Source organism: Harpegnathos saltator, unplaced genomic scaffold, assembly GCF_003227715.2.
Source record: "Harpegnathos saltator strain DR-91 unplaced genomic scaffold, Hsal_v8.6 scaffold650, whole genome shotgun sequence".
Taxonomy (NCBI): Eukaryota; Metazoa; Arthropoda; class Insecta; order Hymenoptera; family Formicidae; genus Harpegnathos; species Harpegnathos saltator.
The window spans coordinates 294714-314306 of NW_020230483.1; the positions used below are offsets into that span (position 1 = coordinate 294714).

Consider the following 19593-nt stretch of genomic DNA (forward strand, 5'->3'; position numbering starts at 1 on the left):
GAAAAAAGATCTACCGAAGAGAGCAGCCGCTCTTGGAATCTTTAATTCCGATTAAACCTGGACGGAGCTCGCGATCGACGGTACTCACATCATCGAGCTGACGTTCGACGGGCCTTGTTCTCGGTGAATGATGAGGCCTGATGATCTGGCGCCACGGCGACGCGGTGACGCGGTTGGCCACGTGCCTGCGGGCGGTCCTCCACCTACAACAACTTTCGCCGCAGCTGAGATCCTCGCCCGCCTGACCGTAATCGGGCCTCTCGTACGACCTCGTTCGACCGGCGGCGCATTGCAAGGACGACGACTGCATCCCGCTCGGGTAGGGGCACTCGCTGCGACTGTAATCGTCCCGTGTTCTTCCGCAAAACTCGCCCGAGCCACCCGCGCTCGCGTCTTCATCCGTCGGTTTGCCGGTCACGCAATTCATCACCTGCAACCTCTCGTATCCCGTGCGAATCCTCTCGAGCGGATCCAGCCCGGCGTATCCTTCCGCAGCGGATCCGACCGGTGGAAGGCACGTGGTCGACTGGTACACATTGAAGAGCGGCTCACCACCGCTGGGAACCGCTGGGATCGCGTGGTTCTTGTCGGCGTGGCGCTCGTGCGCCGGTCTACCTGTCGTCGAGATGTGATCTTTCTCCGCTGCGGGTTCTCCCATAGTTCGGTCTTGCTGCACGAAGCCACCGATTGGCCATGCGCTCGCGCAGGTAGGCGTGAACGCCGACCTGACGGGACTGTCGAGCTCATGGAGCGTCCTGGTGTCTCTGAGGATGTCCCTGCTGTTTTCCGGCGCAGGATATACCCTGCCGCAGGACTCTTTCCGATCGTACGAGTCCTCGTAGGGTAGCCTCGACGATAGCCTTGCCGATCGGTACCACCTGTCGGACGATGGGTACTGGTCGCACTGCAAGTACTTGGGGCTGACCTTGACGTCCTTGACGTCCTCCAGCTTGCAGTCCGCCTGGTCCGCTCTGCACGTCATCACGACTGGCACCGGCGGCAGCTGAATGCGCAGGGCTTCGGCGGCGCGCAGAAACGCATCCAGTCGAACTCGCGGCACCGTCGCGCTTCCGGTGTACACGAAGCCGAGGAGTGCCGCGAGTTCCGGCGCCTCCACCTCCGCCAGAATCACCGTGATCGGCTCGCAATGAACGGCGGATTTGCTGTGCGCCAGCAGTACCTCCTGCGGGAAAAAGAGCGACGATTTCGATTATTAGTGTCGGGAAACGCGGCGTGATGGGAGTAATGACGGTAACATCAGGCGGTCAGTTGTAAAAGCATCGGCCGAAGAGAGATGATTTCCCGCACGAGTGCTCGCGGCAAAAATCACGGATCAGATAAGACGGCGGGCTAAGAGGAACTGAAAAATTTATAGGTGAGTGATATGCTCCGATATATCATAGGCGGCCTGTGTGTCGGTGGAGGATCTTTAATAGCGTGTTACATAGCGGGCGCGCAAATAATTACATGCATTAAGAACATTTACCAGACTTTTGAGAGATTATCGCACGCCTGCTGCATAAGAAGGTTAAACTTGATTACCGTCCTAGTTTTCAGACGGAAAATCTCAACTTCCATGATTACAAGAGCGGAAACGGCTGCGCACTCGGCGCAGTTGCATATTACTTGCAGCAATTTTTTCTTCCAATAATATAACAAGAATATAGAATAGCGATGTAGCGCACTTTGATATGCGCATCGAAATGACCGCATTAACAGTCATCGACTCGATGATAAGCTCGGGACTTTCTACGTCATTCGGCGGTTTATTTTAACGCGCTCGTAAAGATCACATTTGATTTACTTCCTCTTTTCTTACGTCATTATTCGCACGCGGATAATGGAACGTGGACAATGAATTACGAGCGTTTCATTGTTGACAGGCTCGAGAGGATCGTACACATCGTATAAAGAGAAAGAGAGAGAGAGAGAGAGAGACAGAGGTAACTGTAATTACGCGGAGTCGGCGATCGATTCGACGCTTTCCAATTTATTCTTGCAATTAATCGCTATTGGTCTATCACTGAGAGAGAGAGAGAGAGAGAGAGAGAGAGGGAAGGGGAAAGGGAAGAGAGATCAGGGCAGCAATTCAAATTGACCTACCGGCGTCATTGGCGGCACACGCGAATTATGACAGTAGTCGCGATGCACTCTTGCGTTCCATTATGTAATAGCTGCGTGTAAAAGTACACTGTAAAGTTTTGAGCTTTAGATTCGCGAGACGAAACGCGCTGCATGAAGTTGTCGCAGACAAGGCGATTAATATCGATATTGGGTCAATTAAAATGCCCTCTAGATTCTATTTCTTACGACTAGTAATTATGACTAGTAATTCGGGTCGAGCTAAAGTTTCCATTTTAGACGCGTCTACCGTCCGCGAGTTTCTCTGCAAAAGTTCCACGTGATTTCTCCCGACTTCCGACTTCCTTGTTGATATTTTACGCCTGCTGCGGGGCTGCAGACGCCTCGCGCAGCCTTCAATCATTCTCCTTCGCGCCGCTCCACAAGCATTTTAACGCATCGTTGCGTTGAAAAATGACGAGAGCATCGTTCCTGCATGTAGACGCAAATGAAACGCTGGTAGTAAGTGTTCGGTTGCACCGGCTCCGACAGCTTGATGCAACTTTGCCGCACCGTTGGCGTACCACCAGTGGCGTAGACAGAATTTTTCGACTCTTACGCAAATACCCGCCAATGCTACCAGCTCGCTTCGCCTCATTCCGGATATGCGCGTATCGATCTCGCGTATGTTATCTCAGGCAATACCAAAAGAAACGAAAATGATCACGTCAAGCTGACTCGAAAAAATGCCCGCGTGCAAAAAATGCGCGCAAAAAATGGCTTTTTAACGCAGGCTGACGACAAGACTGACATTTTACTTCCGTCGGATGACGTATCTGTGAAGAGGATTTCGATACGGCCCACGTTTGAAGCCATCAGGGATGTGGCGGTCTGTAAAAATCCAGCGATTACCGATATCCATTAGACGCGCCTCATCGAGCTCAGCTCGTAGGGGAGTTTATTTAGCGATCGTGGGTTTCTCTCGCGGTAAAATGCGAGGTATTGTCGAGTGTCTCGAGTGTCCCGCGTCTCAGCACGAGCTTCATCTCCATACGAAAAAATGCATCTTCTATTAATAGCGCCTCTCTTCGGTTCGCGAGGAAGAATGATGGAAAATTCGACTGAGCGACGCGCGCGCACACTCGACCTTTCTTTCCGCGGCAAGCTGGAGAAAACAGGTCACGATTCGCGCTCGTGCGTGAATCTTTGCCGCATCCGTGCCGTGCGATTCTTCTTATCGCGCGGTAGCTACACCCTTGGCAGCGGCACCGCAAGGCCATCCCGGCGTTTTTACCTGGCGGTGAGCTCGGGCGCAATTACTTAGGATTAGTGTTTGCGCGTATTGCCCTCGAATCGTAAATATTTCCGGAAGCGTTGCATCGCCTGCAGTCGGAATATATTTCGCGCCGGCGCGGCGCGGCGCGGCGCGGCGCGGCGCGGCGTGGCGCGGCGCGGCGAGGTGAGGCGCGGCGAGGTTAGGCGAGACGAGGTGAGACGTATAATCGCGACGAGTACAAAGTAGACTTTTCTCCCGGCGAGGCAATCAAGGCTGCCGCGACGCGTTTATCACCGAACGCGCACCGTCGACATAATCAACGATGTAATAAGCGTTATTTTGATGTTATCTCGTATGTGTTTTACGGACTCTTTAGGCAGCGTAGGTTGCTGGAGTCTAACTAGTCTCGCGGTATCTAGATCTATGGAGTTTACGGCGCGCGTCTCCGACTCCCCCCTTCACCCCTGACGCAGTCAGATAACGCTTGTACTGTCTCTGATAACTCCATCTCCGTCTCCAGATGCTAATCTAGCGGCAACGTCGATCAATATCGCTGGGATTTTCTCGCGGCTAAGCGCCTGCCGGAAGTGTCCGCAAACGCGACGTTGCAGACACAATGTGTATGAAAAATTTCAATTGCCATTTATCGCGCGAATCGCTCGTCGCTGCTTGCGTGCGCGGCGAGACGATAGCGGCGTCTCAAGTTACCCGCCAATTTGTTGCCACCAATATCGAAGCCCGGCATCTGTGAGCGCTAAACGGTTATCGGTCTCAAGCTGAGAGCGGAATTTTTCCGCGTCTGCTTCCATCGATTTATACATCAATCCATCGCGCGAGACGTCGGTCGCACCATCGGGATCTATCAATCAATAACTACATCGCTACAAATATCCGCGCGCTGATCTCTGTAATGGACTGAGAACGGTTAATGGCTTCAAGCTGCGCGCGACTTTTCAGTCCGTTTCTGCGGATTTATGGACCGATCGATCGCGCGCGCGCGCGCATTTGTGCAACGCGACGACCACTGCCGGGACCTTGTCGATCAAAACGCGAGCGTGCGGTAATACTCCGACAAGAAGCGCACGTTTTCTATCCGCAGCCGCGATGTGATCTATCGCGCGCGCGCGCGTATATTCGACCAGCGCGTTACGAAATTCACGGTGCGCGGTCGAGAGCACTCCGATCGGATCCTCGCCTCGTCTTGTCCGTGCAATGTAATTATAGTAATCGGGGAATCAATTTTCGAAATAAGCGCTCGATCGGGACTTTTTGTCCGCTCGTGTGTGCATGCGCGTGTGTCGGTTTCAGCTTCCCACGAGAGGTAGCGCACAGTTTCGCACCTACTTCGCGTAATTGCAGGTACTCCACGAAGAGTGCGACAGCGCGTTACGGCATTTCAGCAAATATGTACATTTCGTGAGGAAATGCATGGAAAGATCTCGCGACTCTCGAGTCGTCGAGTCGGGTCGGGCCCAGTCGAGTCGAGTCGAGTCGACTGGGCCCGACTATCCGAGAAGAGTCACGAAAGAAGTCGGGGAAAGAAGTCCACTAGAGAAGTCGCGCGCGCGATGAGTATTTGCCAGACGCGAGATTTTCTTCTTGAAGAAATTCCTCAAACTTTCCACCGTAAAAACGGTGGAGCGGCTCCACGCGTTCATCTTCGACGACTTATCGTCGCCGCCATCGTCGTCGAATTTTCCGAGTTACTCAATCCCTCATTCGCGGATCTCTTCTTCCACAGAATCTTTCGCGCCTGTCGCAATTGTCAAGCACCTCGCGAATCCTCGCGATTAGCTTCGCGCGCTCGGATAACAGCGAGATTTCATGACGCGCATCGAGTGCTGCGCTAACGAATCAAATCCTGCTCGGGGCAGGAGGGAGGGGGGGCGGGGGTTTCAGCCTTTCTAGATAAATAGATAAATTTCCGGAATCGTAGCGGGAATCGCGAGCTCTTGTCAGGCCGAACTCACGATCTCGCCTGCCGAGTGGCGGGGCAAAGGTTGACGATAATGAGAGCCGGGACGATAATTATTATAGGAAACTCTCTCAGGAGGAGAAACAGCTTGCGCGCGCTCGAAACGCATATATTGAATGCAACATTCTGCACGCCTCGTGGCCGCGCAATCGGCGTGAATACCGTCGTCCTTATGGCCGCGGGTGTTGCAACAACAGCGCGAACGAATATCACTTGGTTTTTATTAGAAAGCATCGCGAATAAGCGCTGCGCGCGTATGGCGGTTCGCGCGCGCACGAGAGCGCGCTGTTGCGCTCAAGACGATAATTATGCGATTTCGTGGCCGAGAAAACGCCGAGAGCCGCGATTTAATCGCGTCTACGAGAATTCGAACCGTGTTTGAAATTATTCGAATCGACGAGCGCGCGCGCTTGGCGCGCAATTGGAAATAATTACCGGCGAGAGGGGAAACCGCGCTCGCGCGCGCGCGCGGCGAGCGTAATCGCTAAACGGAACAAGCTCCGTTTAAAGGGTCAGTTCGCACGGTATGTATAACGTCCGCGTCAACGTCACGTACCGTCGACGTGACGTCGAAGCGATCGTTGGGTGCTCGCAAACGGCGAGGTCGATCCGCGTTACACGTGATAAAACGGCAACGTCACGTCGCGTGCGTCAAAAGCGTTCCCTTCGAAGCGCAATAAAATCGCGCATTCGCGCATTCGCGAATGAAGAAATAGCAGGTATATTCTCGAAAAGGCCATATATCTCGCTTTCGAAACAGGCAGAACGACGGGAAATTACGTGGAATAATTAATCGTCACATTCACACGCGAGTATTCGCTTTCAGATGCGATTACGTTGTTAAGTACTCGTAAAAAACATTCCGATTTATTCGAGAAGAAAAATTCTGCGATTGCGTCACACATCTCGTCGCGATTTCTCGTGAGTTCTTGGACGCGTTGGTTTCGCACTTACATTTACCTAATGTTACGTTGTCGTGACGTTTTCCATATTCGCGAAAAGCGCGGATACGTGCGTCGGAACAACGACGTCGAACTCGCAAGAGGCGATGTACCCAGAAAGTGTAAGTCTCTGGGAAACGGTTAAAACAATCGGCTTTCTCGTTCAGGAGTCCGTGAGGACTGTGGAAAGAATGTTAAATGTCCACGCACGCGGAGATACCGAATCGAGTCGTAAACGTTGCGGCCGATGAAGCGGGTCGGAGAGCGCAGAGCGATTTCTGCCAATCCGCGCGCGAGCGCTCTCTATCATCGTATTGTATCGGTCATTAATCACCCCGCGTCGTGTCGATACGACGCCGATAAACTATTACGCGCGCCGCAACACCGTGTTAAAAGCCGCATCGAATTATCGCCGCCCGCGGCATCCGTGACGAGATTTCTCAAATCTAACGCGATCGCATTATTAGAATACAATGGAGTCTCGGGGGGAGAATTAATAAAAGACACAATTAATCTCAATAATCTCTCAACGGGCCGCAATATTTTTCCCCTGTCCCCGCTCTCGCGGTTATTATTCGGCATTATCGCAGCGGCGCTGTGATTCGCGTTGCTGTAATTTGTGTGAAATTCCGGCCCTCCGAGCGACGGGAACGCCACGCGGAGGCGTCGTCGTTTCCGCACCGTCGATGTCCTACAGTGTTTTTAGCGTTAGTGTTTGCAGCTTCGTTTAATTCATCTTTTTAAACGACACGGCCTTTCGGACGATGCGCGGGCTATTTGCTTCGGATCGTTGCGACGAGCCTGGCGTTCCGAGTAACAGCACTCCGGAGCGCGTCGTGCATCAATATTAATATCGAAAACGCACGATGCGATACGCTGGCATCACAGATGCCGAGCTGATAAGTAGTTGTACGAGTACGTAATACCATAGTTCGGTTCACGTTATCAGTTACAGTCAGTCGCCGCGGTGTTCTCAAGCCGTCGGTATCCTATCAATATGATTGCACCTGAAATCCAATAATTTGTCGCATCGCCGTTATCTAAATGGTTTATCTCCTTTCGAGGCGAGGAAAGCGTTCTCCGGAGCACAGCGGAGAAATCTTAAACGCGTCTCGTGTCGTGGCATAAAATAATAACCGAGGTCGATCTATTTTCCCTCGGAATTAACGTACCGATCGAACATTAACCATACGGTAGCGATGAACAAATTGGCGTTATTAATGAAATTTGCGGGGAGTAAGGCAGTCGCGTATCTCTTGACGAGAGAGAGAGAGAGAGAGAGAGAGAGAGAGAGAGAGAGAGAGAGAGAGGTGGCAAGAATCGCTGGCTCGAATTCTCGTCCAGCTCGTAAAAGCTTTTGTCGCTCGCTCTCGGGAATGTGAGAGAAGCTTGGGTTGTCGAACCGTTGGTTTGCGGAGGGAATCGTAAAATATTCGGGCGATCTCTCACTCGACTCGTTTGAGAAGTCGCGACCTCTTCCCTACATTGTTATTGCCAATCAAGTCAAGTTAGCGTGGGCTATCGCTGCCCTGCGGGCTCCGCAAGAAAGCATAAATTTATCGGCTGGCAATAGACGGCAAATCGCGCGATTTCCGCAATCCACACGATGAGCTTTCCTCTTTCGATCTCGGCTTTGCGCGCTCTGCACCGGCGATATATTCACGCGATCGACACGGCCGTTGACTAATAAGTGAATCGAGCCGGCTTGGCGAAGCACTCGCGAGTGATCGATATCCAACGAGTGCTCATTTCTGTATGCGAGAATTGCGCTTACCGCGCGAGAACGATCTCCCGATGTGTATTCAGTCGTGACAGATGTGCTTCACCGTTCGCACTTGAACGACTCGGTTTCATCTCAAAGTCTCGGAATTAGTTAGAGCAAGGCAGACGGGGCAAGGGGGGGGGGAGAATGAGAATCCATCTGTTTTGAGCGTTAGTTTGCCGTGTTTAATAAGGTCCTGCGGAAAAATACTTCTCTCTCCGGCATATTTCACGTTCTCGATTACTGTCTGTATTATGGAAGCCCGATAAATCTCCTCTTCAGTTCCTCTCTTTCCATATTGAAGAAAAAGAGGCGCGAGCTCCCGCGAACCTCCCGTGTTTTGCATATTCTAGCAATCCACTAACTACGCCCACTGCCCCCTCACTCTAATTTAAACGTACCGTTACAACTTTGCTTATCCATACGTATATCCGATAATGCGAGCGCGCATTGCAGGCCGAACGAACGAGCGAGCGAGCGAGCAGCCTCGAAGGGTCGGCTCACGATCACGGTGGTTGCACGCTCGAAGGTGGATTTCATTCGTTCGCGACGTCGGAAATCTCGATTTCCGACAAACTTACACGGCGAACCTACTGATATTCTGGAAGGCAACGTCGATTGAAAATTCTCCAAGCGGAACCGGTCGCTCTCGCGGGAACAACGACGCTCGAGAATATGAAACGCAAACATCCCGTCCCTTCGCTCTTTATTGTTGGACACAGAGTTCTCACACGTATATCTCGTATGCCCAACGGTGTTAGCCTTGAGACATTAAAGTCGAGCATTAAACTCGAAACTCTCATTCCTGGATTTTTACCGAATGGAATGAGAAAGAAAGAAAAAAAGAAGTATAGATTTACAATCTCGTCGAAGTATATCCGCAGCTGAGAGAGCAGAAAGAACATTTGGCAGATAAAATTGGGACACGTCGCGGTATCAAATCGCGTGTGTCTGTAAATAAAGATTTGTTCCGCTAAATATGCATATCACGTTGCCGGCTGGCTATCCAGATCTCCCACAAATTTCACGCAAACGACGCCGTATCTATTCACCACGTGACGCGTAAATGATTTAACCATCTCGTCTGTCATCAGTTAAGTAGATCCACAGTCGATACTTTACAATCTTAGAGTCGTGAAATTTGAATACGGGAATGGCACAGCGGTGTGCCGCGGTATAAAAATGGACGAGAAGTGAAGAGAGAGAGAGAGAGAGATAGATAGAGAGAGAGAGAGAGAGAGGAGAGAAAGAGGGAAGAAAAGAGAGAGGGGGAGTTAGAGAGAGAGAGAGAGAGAGAGAGAGAGAGAGAGGGGGAGAGAGGGAGAGAGAGAAAGAGAGAGAAGTTTGGTCCGTTGCAAAGCGGATCGCCGAAAAATTCGGAGAAACCAGTATTCTCCTGTCATTCGTTACATCGCGCGAGCGAGCGAGTAATCTATGTAAAATTCGAATACCGCGCACGTTATTTGCGTTCGCCCGGTCGTTCCGACGAAACCGCGCTTGAATAAATTAACACACACCGCCGTTCCGTTCTTCTTTCCGGGGAGCGGCCTGCCCCGCGAATTGGGACACGCTTCTCCCGGAGTAACGTTAGAAGAGCATATACGGTGTAACGTTAGAAGAGCCGCGATTTACATGCGAAGGGGTTTCGGAAGATGCGTGCCGAGAATACTTATTGCCCGAGAGTGTGCGATTGAATTAATAGCCGTGCCGCTTGATCGCGCGGATGATGCAGATAAACCTCCTTAGAATGTACGTAGCGCGCGCTCGTGTAATCACGATCGATGGAACACTTCGTACCTTAGACGTAGCGATACGTTAGCAGTTAACGAAATTGCCCTGAGCGATAGAATGGTATCGCGAGAAATCGTTTCCCGTCGCCGCGCGAAATACGACTGTGTGGGAGATTGAGGCACAATCATGTCGCGTGCATGCAATTGTGTGTGTATGTGCGCGTACATTTAAAAGCGCAGTCGCTACACAAATATATGTATAATTATATCGTGCATGTCTCGCAACGTTTTATTGCCCGACGTATTTTGTTGAGGCTTTAATCATTCGGAAGAAAATGCAAATTCACTTCTTCTCGGCCGTTCTCCTCTCACGTTCTTCTCTTCCGTCGCGAAGGCTCGTGGAAAAATTGACGAAGAATTTTCCCCATTTGCCTTCCGCTGATTATTTCTATATATTTATTCAAGTACTTTTTGTCACTTTTACGCGCATTTCTTTTTTATTTTTAGTTCGACAAAGCCGCATTGTGACACGCTGCTATTTGTATCCGTTTCAAATATCTGCCGCTCGAATAAAATTTGCAGATGTAGGAACCGGGGGAATTCTTGAATTATAAAAGATCCATCGAGCTCATCATCATGCTCGATATTCCCGGAGTCTATCCGCGAGAGAAGCAGCTTTCAGCTGACAGTCCGTTATTCCAATCGGTGTTATTAGTATTATACGTTAATCGTATAGTCCTTGATAAATCCTTGTTCCGTCTCCGTTTTCTAATGAAACAGTCATTTAATTTTTCTCCCGTTTTTTTTTTCTTTCCAGCATACCACCTACGATGCTCGTTTCATGTAGGCGAAGCTCTCTCAGAATCAAAGAATATCTACATATTTATTGCATGTCGTCCAGTGTACAATTATTATAATGCGTATTTAGTATCATTCGTGCGCGCATCGCACATCGCGCGCAATTTACTTGCGTGTATCCCTCCTGCGGATTTTCGAAGTAATAAACATGCTCATCACAGATGTCGATGTATTGTGTCTCTCTGTTGACAATAGAGAATCGGACTCGACACTTGGAGTTGGTTTGCCGTGAGATCTTATCTGGAATTAAACGCAAATCGCGTCTCAGAAGAAGAAGAAAAAGAAAACATGAACAAGGGAAGAGAAAAAAGAATAATATATGAAGCTCCTTTACTCATATATTATTTGATTTTCGTTCTCTCTCAGGCTGACCTAGACTGCCGGGATTTAATTAGTTCCCTGGTGAATTCCATCCTGACCTCCGTTAATTAGCAATTTCCGAAGCAAGTTCCGACCCGGTACGTTAAAATCCTATCGGTACGTCATCGCGACAACTTCTACCCGTTATCTTGTTTCCCCATATGTGTGTCGCCGTTACCTGCCGCGCGTTTATTAAGATGAACTTAATTGATTTATGCGAATGCCGAATGCACGCGCTCCCTGGCCTTCTTCGATTTCTATGCGTATATAATTCTGCCTTCCACCTTGAAAAATGATGTCGTGTTTATCTGTCGTGTAGCATACGGAACGCTAAATAGTCGAAACGCTAATAGTAGAAATAAAGCGAAAACCGTTGTCGTCTCGCTAAAGTAACGGCCGAGTTTGAATTTCGTTATAATGTAGCGTCCGTTTTCTCTGTAGCTCCTCTCCCTCGTGTCCCTCCCTATCTCTCTCTTTCTGCGTGATTAAATACCCCCTCCCCGCCCCCGGTTATCTGGAATCGAGGAGAACGCGACAGTTCTGGTATACGCGGGTGTATACAAGCCGCGCGTGGGTCATCGACGACGCCGTAAGAGCGCGCAAACAGCCGCGGAAAGCTGTTTAGGATCACGAGATCGTACACGTGTCGACATCGCTATCCCGATTGACGTGAGCAATACCCGCTGACGTGAAATATTGGCGGTCGCTCCCTTTCAAGTTACGATAATCTTAATTAAGCAATGAATACGTGATCTCGTGCTGCACCGGCATCCTAATGATGGCCCGACCACAGGAGAAATATGCTTCTTGTGCGGTACGCTTGCAAAAAGTGCGCGAGCATGCCATAATCTGTTCGCCTGCAGAAAGGCTATAACTTTTCATCACGCAACGTTTAAAGTCTTTTCTTTCTATCGGGCCTCCTAAAAATAAACCGCGAATTTTTAAATTGCATGTAATTCGCCAGTATACGACGCGTGATGCTCATGCGTGCACAAACTGTGTATCATTCAATCGAGTACATAGCCTACCTTTCTTGATACTTATTTATTATCATGACTCTTTGATATCCGACATTAAATGTCCAGGTAACTGAAATAACCCTCTTCCTGCGAGACAAAATTCTCGGTTGATAGGATAAGGATTTAAGTGGGAAATAAAACCTCGTTTTACTCGCGTTCCTCTGGACTTTAAAACAGTCTAGGAATCTGTATTTTTTTTTTATACCGTCTCGATACTCGAAATTTATACATCTACAAAAAATTTTTGTGAAATTTTTCTCATTTTGTTAATCGAAAAAATTAGTTATGTGCAAGAGAGAAGTCAATGAAACCTAATTTACATGGAGTCCTAATTAATACGGGTAAGTAACTTTATACTTTGTATGAATAATCAGGACAGATTTACGGAGTTTCTAATAATTTTCTTTTTGTATTCAGCGATTTTATTTTTTTTTATTTCTTTCTATTTCAGTTGGACAGTTTTAGGATAGGATCTGAAAATTCTCAAGAGTAGGCTAAAGGAAGAAGGTGTACGGAGCAAAGACAGCGCGGTAGCGCGTCCAATAACGCTGCGTACCGATGGAGATTTAAATTTTGGTTCGATGCAATAGCAATAATAGTCGCTGTTTAAACAGACGGGCGACAAGAAGCAAATTCAACACGGGACTTGTCGCGGAATATTTGGAAGGCGTATATGTATTGCGATTTCTCGGTCGTCGAGGCGTTACGCGTGTGTGTCGCCCGTGTGTGATCGGCGATGGAAGTTTGTATCCTTTTTTGTTGATTGTATCGGTAAGCTCACGGAATCAACTTGCAAATACGTCCACGTCCGCGTTATTATGCCTCGAGTCGACGGGCGACTCATACATATCGCGACATGTGTATCATTGAGTTACTTCCTCTCGTCGGCCTTTAAATGTATTCTAGTCAATATCGCTCGTTTCTTCGATCGAATCGTATCCACATGAATGTTAACGCGAGTGCAAGTGCTAGTGTCAGTGACAGTGTCGATGCAAGTGTTAGTGCCACCGACACTAACCGGAGTATCCGGAGGACTACGACGGAGCAGCTGGGAGCAGGATGCTGGATCAAGGAAGCAGGACGCAGGACGCAGGACGCAGGACGCAGGACGCGGGATGAGAATTCGGGCAGCGGTACGACGTATGTGTACCAGGTATGTCATTTATTATGCAAGATGTTTTTGTTTTCAACGGACATTTTGCGAACTTGTCGTGAACAAGGAGATACACGAAATTTAGGTCGGCACCGTTCGTAGTTTATAATCGGAAATCACATGCTTGGTGCATGTTCTCCATACGAGCAAAAATAAAAAAATGCACGATATATTTTCTCTTTTGAGTAATTTTAATCAGTGCTTCTATAATAAAACACAGAATAACATTGATTTCTTTTGGTTTTCTTTCCTCAACGGCAAGGGGATTCGGCAAGAAGGAAGGGAACTTCGTTCAATGCGCGAATGTTAGCGATAAGACGGAAGGAATGCCCGTCCATTATCGACATTAGTGTATGGATGTAGGAGGGGGGGAGGGGCAGCTCGCGCCGCTGATTAATCAAAAGTATACACAACGCTGTAAATTTTAGAGCACGAGAAGCCATAAAATAAAGTACCACGAAGGGGCAAACGAGCAGTGTACGTGTGTTAAACCACAATACATCTCCGAATTCCGAATATTTAGGGCTCCAACTTCAATTGGGCTCTTAAATATTCCGTTTTTATTGGGGGCCAATAAATTATCGGTGTAAAATTTCCAACTACAACTACGCGTCGTGTGTAAACCTCCACTTTACCGTATTTGTTTCAAGTCACAAGCTGCCCATTTAACTATCTCTCTGCTATCTGGAACGACGTGAAATATATATCCGTTATATTTCCACGTAAAATCCTGCGCGTAAGAAGAAACGCAATGCGTATCACAAGATACGCCTCCTCATCGTGACGATATACTTTCTCACCGGCCGGGGGTATATACGGAGATCAACACACGCGTGTCTAATTGTATCATTCGCGCTAATTAGACCACGTGTGATTTTCCACGCTTATCGAGATGAAAAAAGCGAGATGTAAGGAACCGGTGGCGCAATCGAGCTCACAAATCGCGCAACCTATTTCGCAAAGGAAGGCGAGACCGTTCGACACTCGGGACTCTTTCTGCGACTTTGCGATATTTCTGGTATCGCGATTAATTAATGACGAGAGATGTGCAATTTTTTATCTTTTCCGTTGTTATCTCATCGCGCGCTTTTCAAATGAGAGCGACTGCGCGTTGCGGAAAGACTCCGATTTTTATCGATGGTGTACGTGATCGTCGGCGATCTATATTTTCAAAGACCGCACACACCGTGTGTGTGCGCGCCCGCGCGTGTACGATATTTAAATACAATCAATCAGTTGCGAGCGCGCGATTAATCAAGTCACTCGCGCTAATTAAAGCAGCACCTGCATTGTGCCGCCATCGGCGCTGTAAATTACGCGCTGTTTGACGATATTTCAGTCAGTCTCCTCGTTCGTTTCCTCGCACTTTTTTCTGAATTTCTGTTCGACGCGAATCGCTTTAACCGTGCGTGAAATATCATCAGATAGCGAATTATTATTGAAACAAAACAAAATCAGATATCGGTTCTTTCTCTCTTTATAACTCTCTCTCTCCATCAATGGCTAATTAAGTCACGTGGTATAGCAGCCCCTTTAATTGGTTGGTAAAAACACTGGCAGCAAAACTTGCTCGAATCTCTAATTCGAAGCGGATTTGCGGCGAGTCTCGCGTCCCGCAGCATCCCCTTTTTGATTTTCGCTCGCGCACAGCAGTTTCGCGCAATCGCGCTTTTAAAACGCGCCGCGTGCGGAATTCGATTATTTCCTTTTTCTCGCTTTCTCGTTGGAACGCGCAAAGAGAATCGAGAAAAATGTAGAATCTCGAAGAAGCCTGGGTGCACTGGGTCAGATGGTGATAAATCGAGTTGTCGAGGAAGCCGGGAATACGCGTCGGAAAGCTGCGAATGGGAGTACTGAAACGATGCATCGCGCGCGATACGTGTGCTTTTCAACGGCCGCAAAAGGGTCGGCTGGTATGCGCAGGAATGCGCGATGCGCGCGAATCGCGACTTGACCGCGCCGAAGATCGAAGATCTGCGAATCCCGCCGGCAATCGAAGTCAGGGTTACCGTATTTGTCGTAGCGAGAAGGAGAACCTTTTGCGGCGTAGACCGCTTTTTCCGCGACCTTAGAACGGCGGCGAAGAACCAGAGACGTCGCGCTAACGCGACACACGATGGTAATGTCGTTTTCTTCTGTTTCCGGCCAAAGCGATCCGTGCCGCGACGCTATTTGAAAATACGACGCGCGCGTGAAAAAAAAGTTTGCGATCAATTTTGCGCTCATGTTCCAATCCGGTTTGCGCTTGACCGAGCGAGATGCACTGAATTTTGACGAAGGAGAGCATCACGGGAGAAAAGAGAAAAAAGCAATCGAGAGCGAGTGCGCGAGTTGCGGATGTATACGACTTTGAGTTTCGCTGTTGAAACACGAGAAATGTTTCTTTTCGACATTCTACTTGGCGCAGATTAGAAAGTGTAATTCGTGTCACGCGAATCACGTGAAGCGACGCACATAACTGACAATTTTCACGTCGCTCACGCGACATTAATTTGTAATTGCCTGAGTACATCGGAATTTGTCTCCACGGTTTTTCCACGGCTGTGCCGAGACATTCCGTTCACGCAAAACCGCGCTTCGTAAATATTTTATTTATTATTTCGCAAAAACGCGACGGAAGATCGCTCGAAAGTTGAAGAATGCGCGTCGACGACTCAGGTGTCGGGGAAGATCGATCGAGTGTCGCGCGAGATTCTTCCTCGGAGCTGTCGAAGATAGCGAGATAAATCTTTCTTCCAGAAGTAGATCCGAAGAAGGTTCACTCGAGAAGGCTCTTTTCGACAGAATTCGAGAAAATCAAAATCAGTCCCTATCCATTTTGAGCCCTCAATTTTACAGCTGTCGTATACGCCGGTGTAATCGAAACGCAGACGAGAGTCGTGAAAAAAAAAATGAAACGAAACGTGTTTTCCATTGACACGATTTCGAGTCGAATCTCTCGGAGGGGAGAGTCGGCCTCGAAGAGCGCGCCGCGATATCGTAGGACACCCTACCGCACGTTAATCCTCGATGTCGCGCCGCACACAGCCTCGTCTTGTTAATTTTGCGCTCGTGTTCCAATCTCCGGTGGCGTAACGCAGTTTAACGATCGCGCAACTCCTCGTTCGGCGAGGTCGCGGGAGCGCAACATGCATCGTAACGCCAACACGTCGGTTTCAAGAAAACCTCGCATTCGCGCTCGCATTCGCGCTCGCGCTCGCGCTCGCGCCACTGCAGTTTGCGATATCGCATTATCTTTATTTCCGTGTGACATAATTCGGCGGTATTAAACGCTCGTCAGCGCGCATACAATCGGTTTTGCACGCACGCGCGCGCACGCACACACACACACAACGGTTACGCGACGCAATGGAGGAGACGAGAGACGTCCGTCTCGAGAAATGTGCTTCGAGTTTAACGAGATTAATCGCTTGCTCTGTTATTCAGTAACTAACACGCCATTTGAACACGCGAGACGAGCTATTTCTTTTCTTTTCTTTTTAACACATATGGGCGAAGATAAGACCGGAAGCCTCTTTTCAGTCGCAACGAGTGTACTTAGTAATTACTTGTAAAATAGACGTAAAAGGAATATATGGTATATAACTTTTAACAAGTCACGTACAGATCCAGGTGTTTGCTCTGGACTGAGTCCATGAGTACAATTTCCGTTATCCTTTCTCTAGAAATTTATTTTTAAGCTATATATATTTTTTTTTGCTGTTGTTGTGTGTGAGATATTTCACGGGGAGAGGATTTTTTTATTTAGAGAATTATTCTAGTAATACAATACATGTAATTTTGCATTTTTATTCGTTCTCATTGATTATAACTCGATTTTGCTGCAGTTAATGGCCAGTCACTTGTCGGCTTCATCCACAAGCGTTTAAGAAAGAGAAAATCGATAATTACTATCTCCGTTGAAATCTATCCACGACTTGATCAAGCGATATGTCCTGTTTGGTTACCAATTTATCGTTTTAAAGTAACTAGGCAACTTTGGAGAAGAAAGCAGTTAACCGAGAATCAAGTTAAGAACGCCGGTTTCCGAGACATAAATAAGTAGAGAGAGAGAGAGAGAGAGAGAGAGAGAGAGAGAGAGAGAGAGAGAGAGAGAGAGAGGGGGAGAGTCGTTAATATTTTTCCTCGTGGGAAAACATTTCGGCCGCGAGGCCGAATACACCGACCTGTAAGTAAGGGCTCGCGGCCGACAGGACCAGGCGATGCGCGAGGAACCTTTGACCTCCGGGACAGCATAGGGCCACATCCGCGAATCGCTGTGACAGCATGGCCTCCTTGAGGAAGTCCCCGACGTCCGCCGCCCTCCCGGAAACACGAATCACCTCTCCCATCATGCTCCACTTGCGTGTGGTATGCGAGTGATTAACGATCGCTCATTAGTAGTTTACACTCGGCACTCGAAAGCGATTTCGCGACACTTCGACGAGATTCGTGACTTCACGCGTGACATTTAGCCGACCGGCGAACCGGCGACCGTTGATTCTTAAGCGCGACCTCGTCGCATCCTCGCGAGGAGCAAGAGGCAAGAGAGGGAGAAAGAATATTTTCCGCGACGCGTTCAATTCAATGATGCGCCTCGCGGATCTTTAACACGATATTATCGATCGATACACCGGCCCGATCGACCCCACCGTCGATCGCGATTATCGCTGACACCTGTGTGGAGCCTGTCTCGCGGTGTTGAATTATTACCGCGTGATTATTGGCACAATTATCCGCGATAACAGCGTTGGCTTCCGCTGTCACCTTGATCGGCGCGAGATTTACGACCGACCGCGTTTTCCTCGCCGTCCCTTTTAATTCACATTCTATCGGGGGTGCGTGAGCTACAGAGTTACTCTGCGTGAGTCGTTCCGCTGGATCTTGTGTAAATTAATTAGTGCTCTTGTTTCTTATCGTGTCTCCTGTCCGATCAGATTCGCGTACAAGTGGCGGATACTTTGATTCTTTCGGGGCTACTCGGCGACGTCGACTGTCTTTCTTCGCTCGTTAACAAACGACCCGCCGTGCATGCTCCCGCTGCTCTGGAAAGATCTTCTCGTTATTCGCCGACACTTTCTTCATCGTTATCGTCGTGAATCCCTCGACTGGCTTTTTCTTCGCGCTCGCGGCTGCTCGCGACCGCGAGCGCCTTTTGCAGCCGTATTTACCGTCGCTCGCTATTACGCGATACCTCGATAATTCCGCCAGAATGCCGTCGGACGAGTCGATTTCACGACAAATTTATACGTCGCTCGTGAGCGGTCACGCACGTCCGTCTATAGATCGCTCGTTAAAATCGCCTCGGTTCATTTAATAAGCGTCGACGATTGTTTTTCTTTTCGTGTGCACACAGCTACGGCTGGCCGATCGTCGCCGATTGGCCGGATCACCAAATTGCTGGCGACGCTCACTTTCTGCGCGCGTGGATCCGCCGCCGAAATCCCGATCGTACCTCTCGATCAGAAAGCGTCGCTTCGGCGGAACGACTGGCGATCGCGTTGCTCTTCATTGCGTTGCAACATGCGATCACGTCGCGTGGCGTGCATCGCTCATCGTGAGAATTGATCGATTCACGTAGACCCCTCCGGAGCGATACTTAAATATTCTTGCGCCGTCGAAAGAGAGACCGCCGTCGAGAGGATGCTCCTTTCGAACGGACGCACTGGTAACGGGCTGAATAATTAACTGGACGAGATTGCTTCACCAAGGATTTTCCTCTTCTTCAGCCGGCAAGAGACCGTAATTATCTCTCTGTTTTTAATCTACCGCCATTCCACTGGAAAACATCTCTCCGACCTGATCGAGTCGGTCCGAGCTATCGATCAGTCCTCGTTTAAAACAACCCGACTCGATCAACTCGATCGCGCGATCGGTTTTTCTCTTTTTCCTTTTCTCTCTCTCGCAAAGTAAAATCGTCCTACTGGCGATAGGACTTGACGATTGGACGAGATCGAACGTCTTCGAAGCGGTCGCATCTGTCTTCGAAAGACCGACGGCCGCTTTATCGGTCTACGAAGGAGAATTCGGGAGGTAGATGTTGTTGTTGTTGTTGTTGTTATTGTTGTTGTTGTTGTTGCTGTTGCTGTTGCTGTTGCCGCAGGTAAGAATTACGATTCTTCCGGTTCGCATCGCGCGAAGGGACTCGCACGGAAGTCGTCCAAGTCTGTCTCTTTCTCTCTGTCTCTCCCTCTCTTTTCTCTCTCTTTCTTTCTCTTTTTCTCTCTCTCTTTCTCTCTCTCTCTCTCTCTCTCTCGCACGGCAAAAGTCTTGCTCTCTGCTCTCGCCGTGCAACGGCGCGGAGGAGGCTGGGCGAATCGCGCTCGCGGCGCTCACGAGGAGAACCCGTCGCTGAGCGACTCAGCAGGGCGACTGCCACCTGAAACGCTCAGGTGAGCAGAGACCACCTCTGCCACCGAGAGTGGTCTCTCCGCAGACGGAGAGAGCACTCGCAGGGAACTCCTCCCATGTCGCTGCTC

At 49.2% G+C, this 19593-nt stretch overlaps 1 protein-coding gene across 1 annotated transcript in view; it reads right to left on the reverse strand.

The window, feature by feature from the left end:
• LOC105187497 (myoneurin) overlaps positions 1 to 19593 on the reverse strand; it is a 29046-nt gene extending 9453 nt beyond the window's left edge. The window contains exons 1-2 of the mRNA XM_011148311.3: positions 17302 to 19593; positions 89 to 1183 (exon numbers count right to left, since the gene is read on the reverse strand). Coding sequence (XP_011146613.2) covers positions 89 to 1183; positions 17302 to 17469 — 1263 coding nt within the window. The 5' untranslated portion in view covers positions 17470 to 19593. The remainder of the gene's footprint in view (positions 1 to 88; positions 1184 to 17301) is intronic.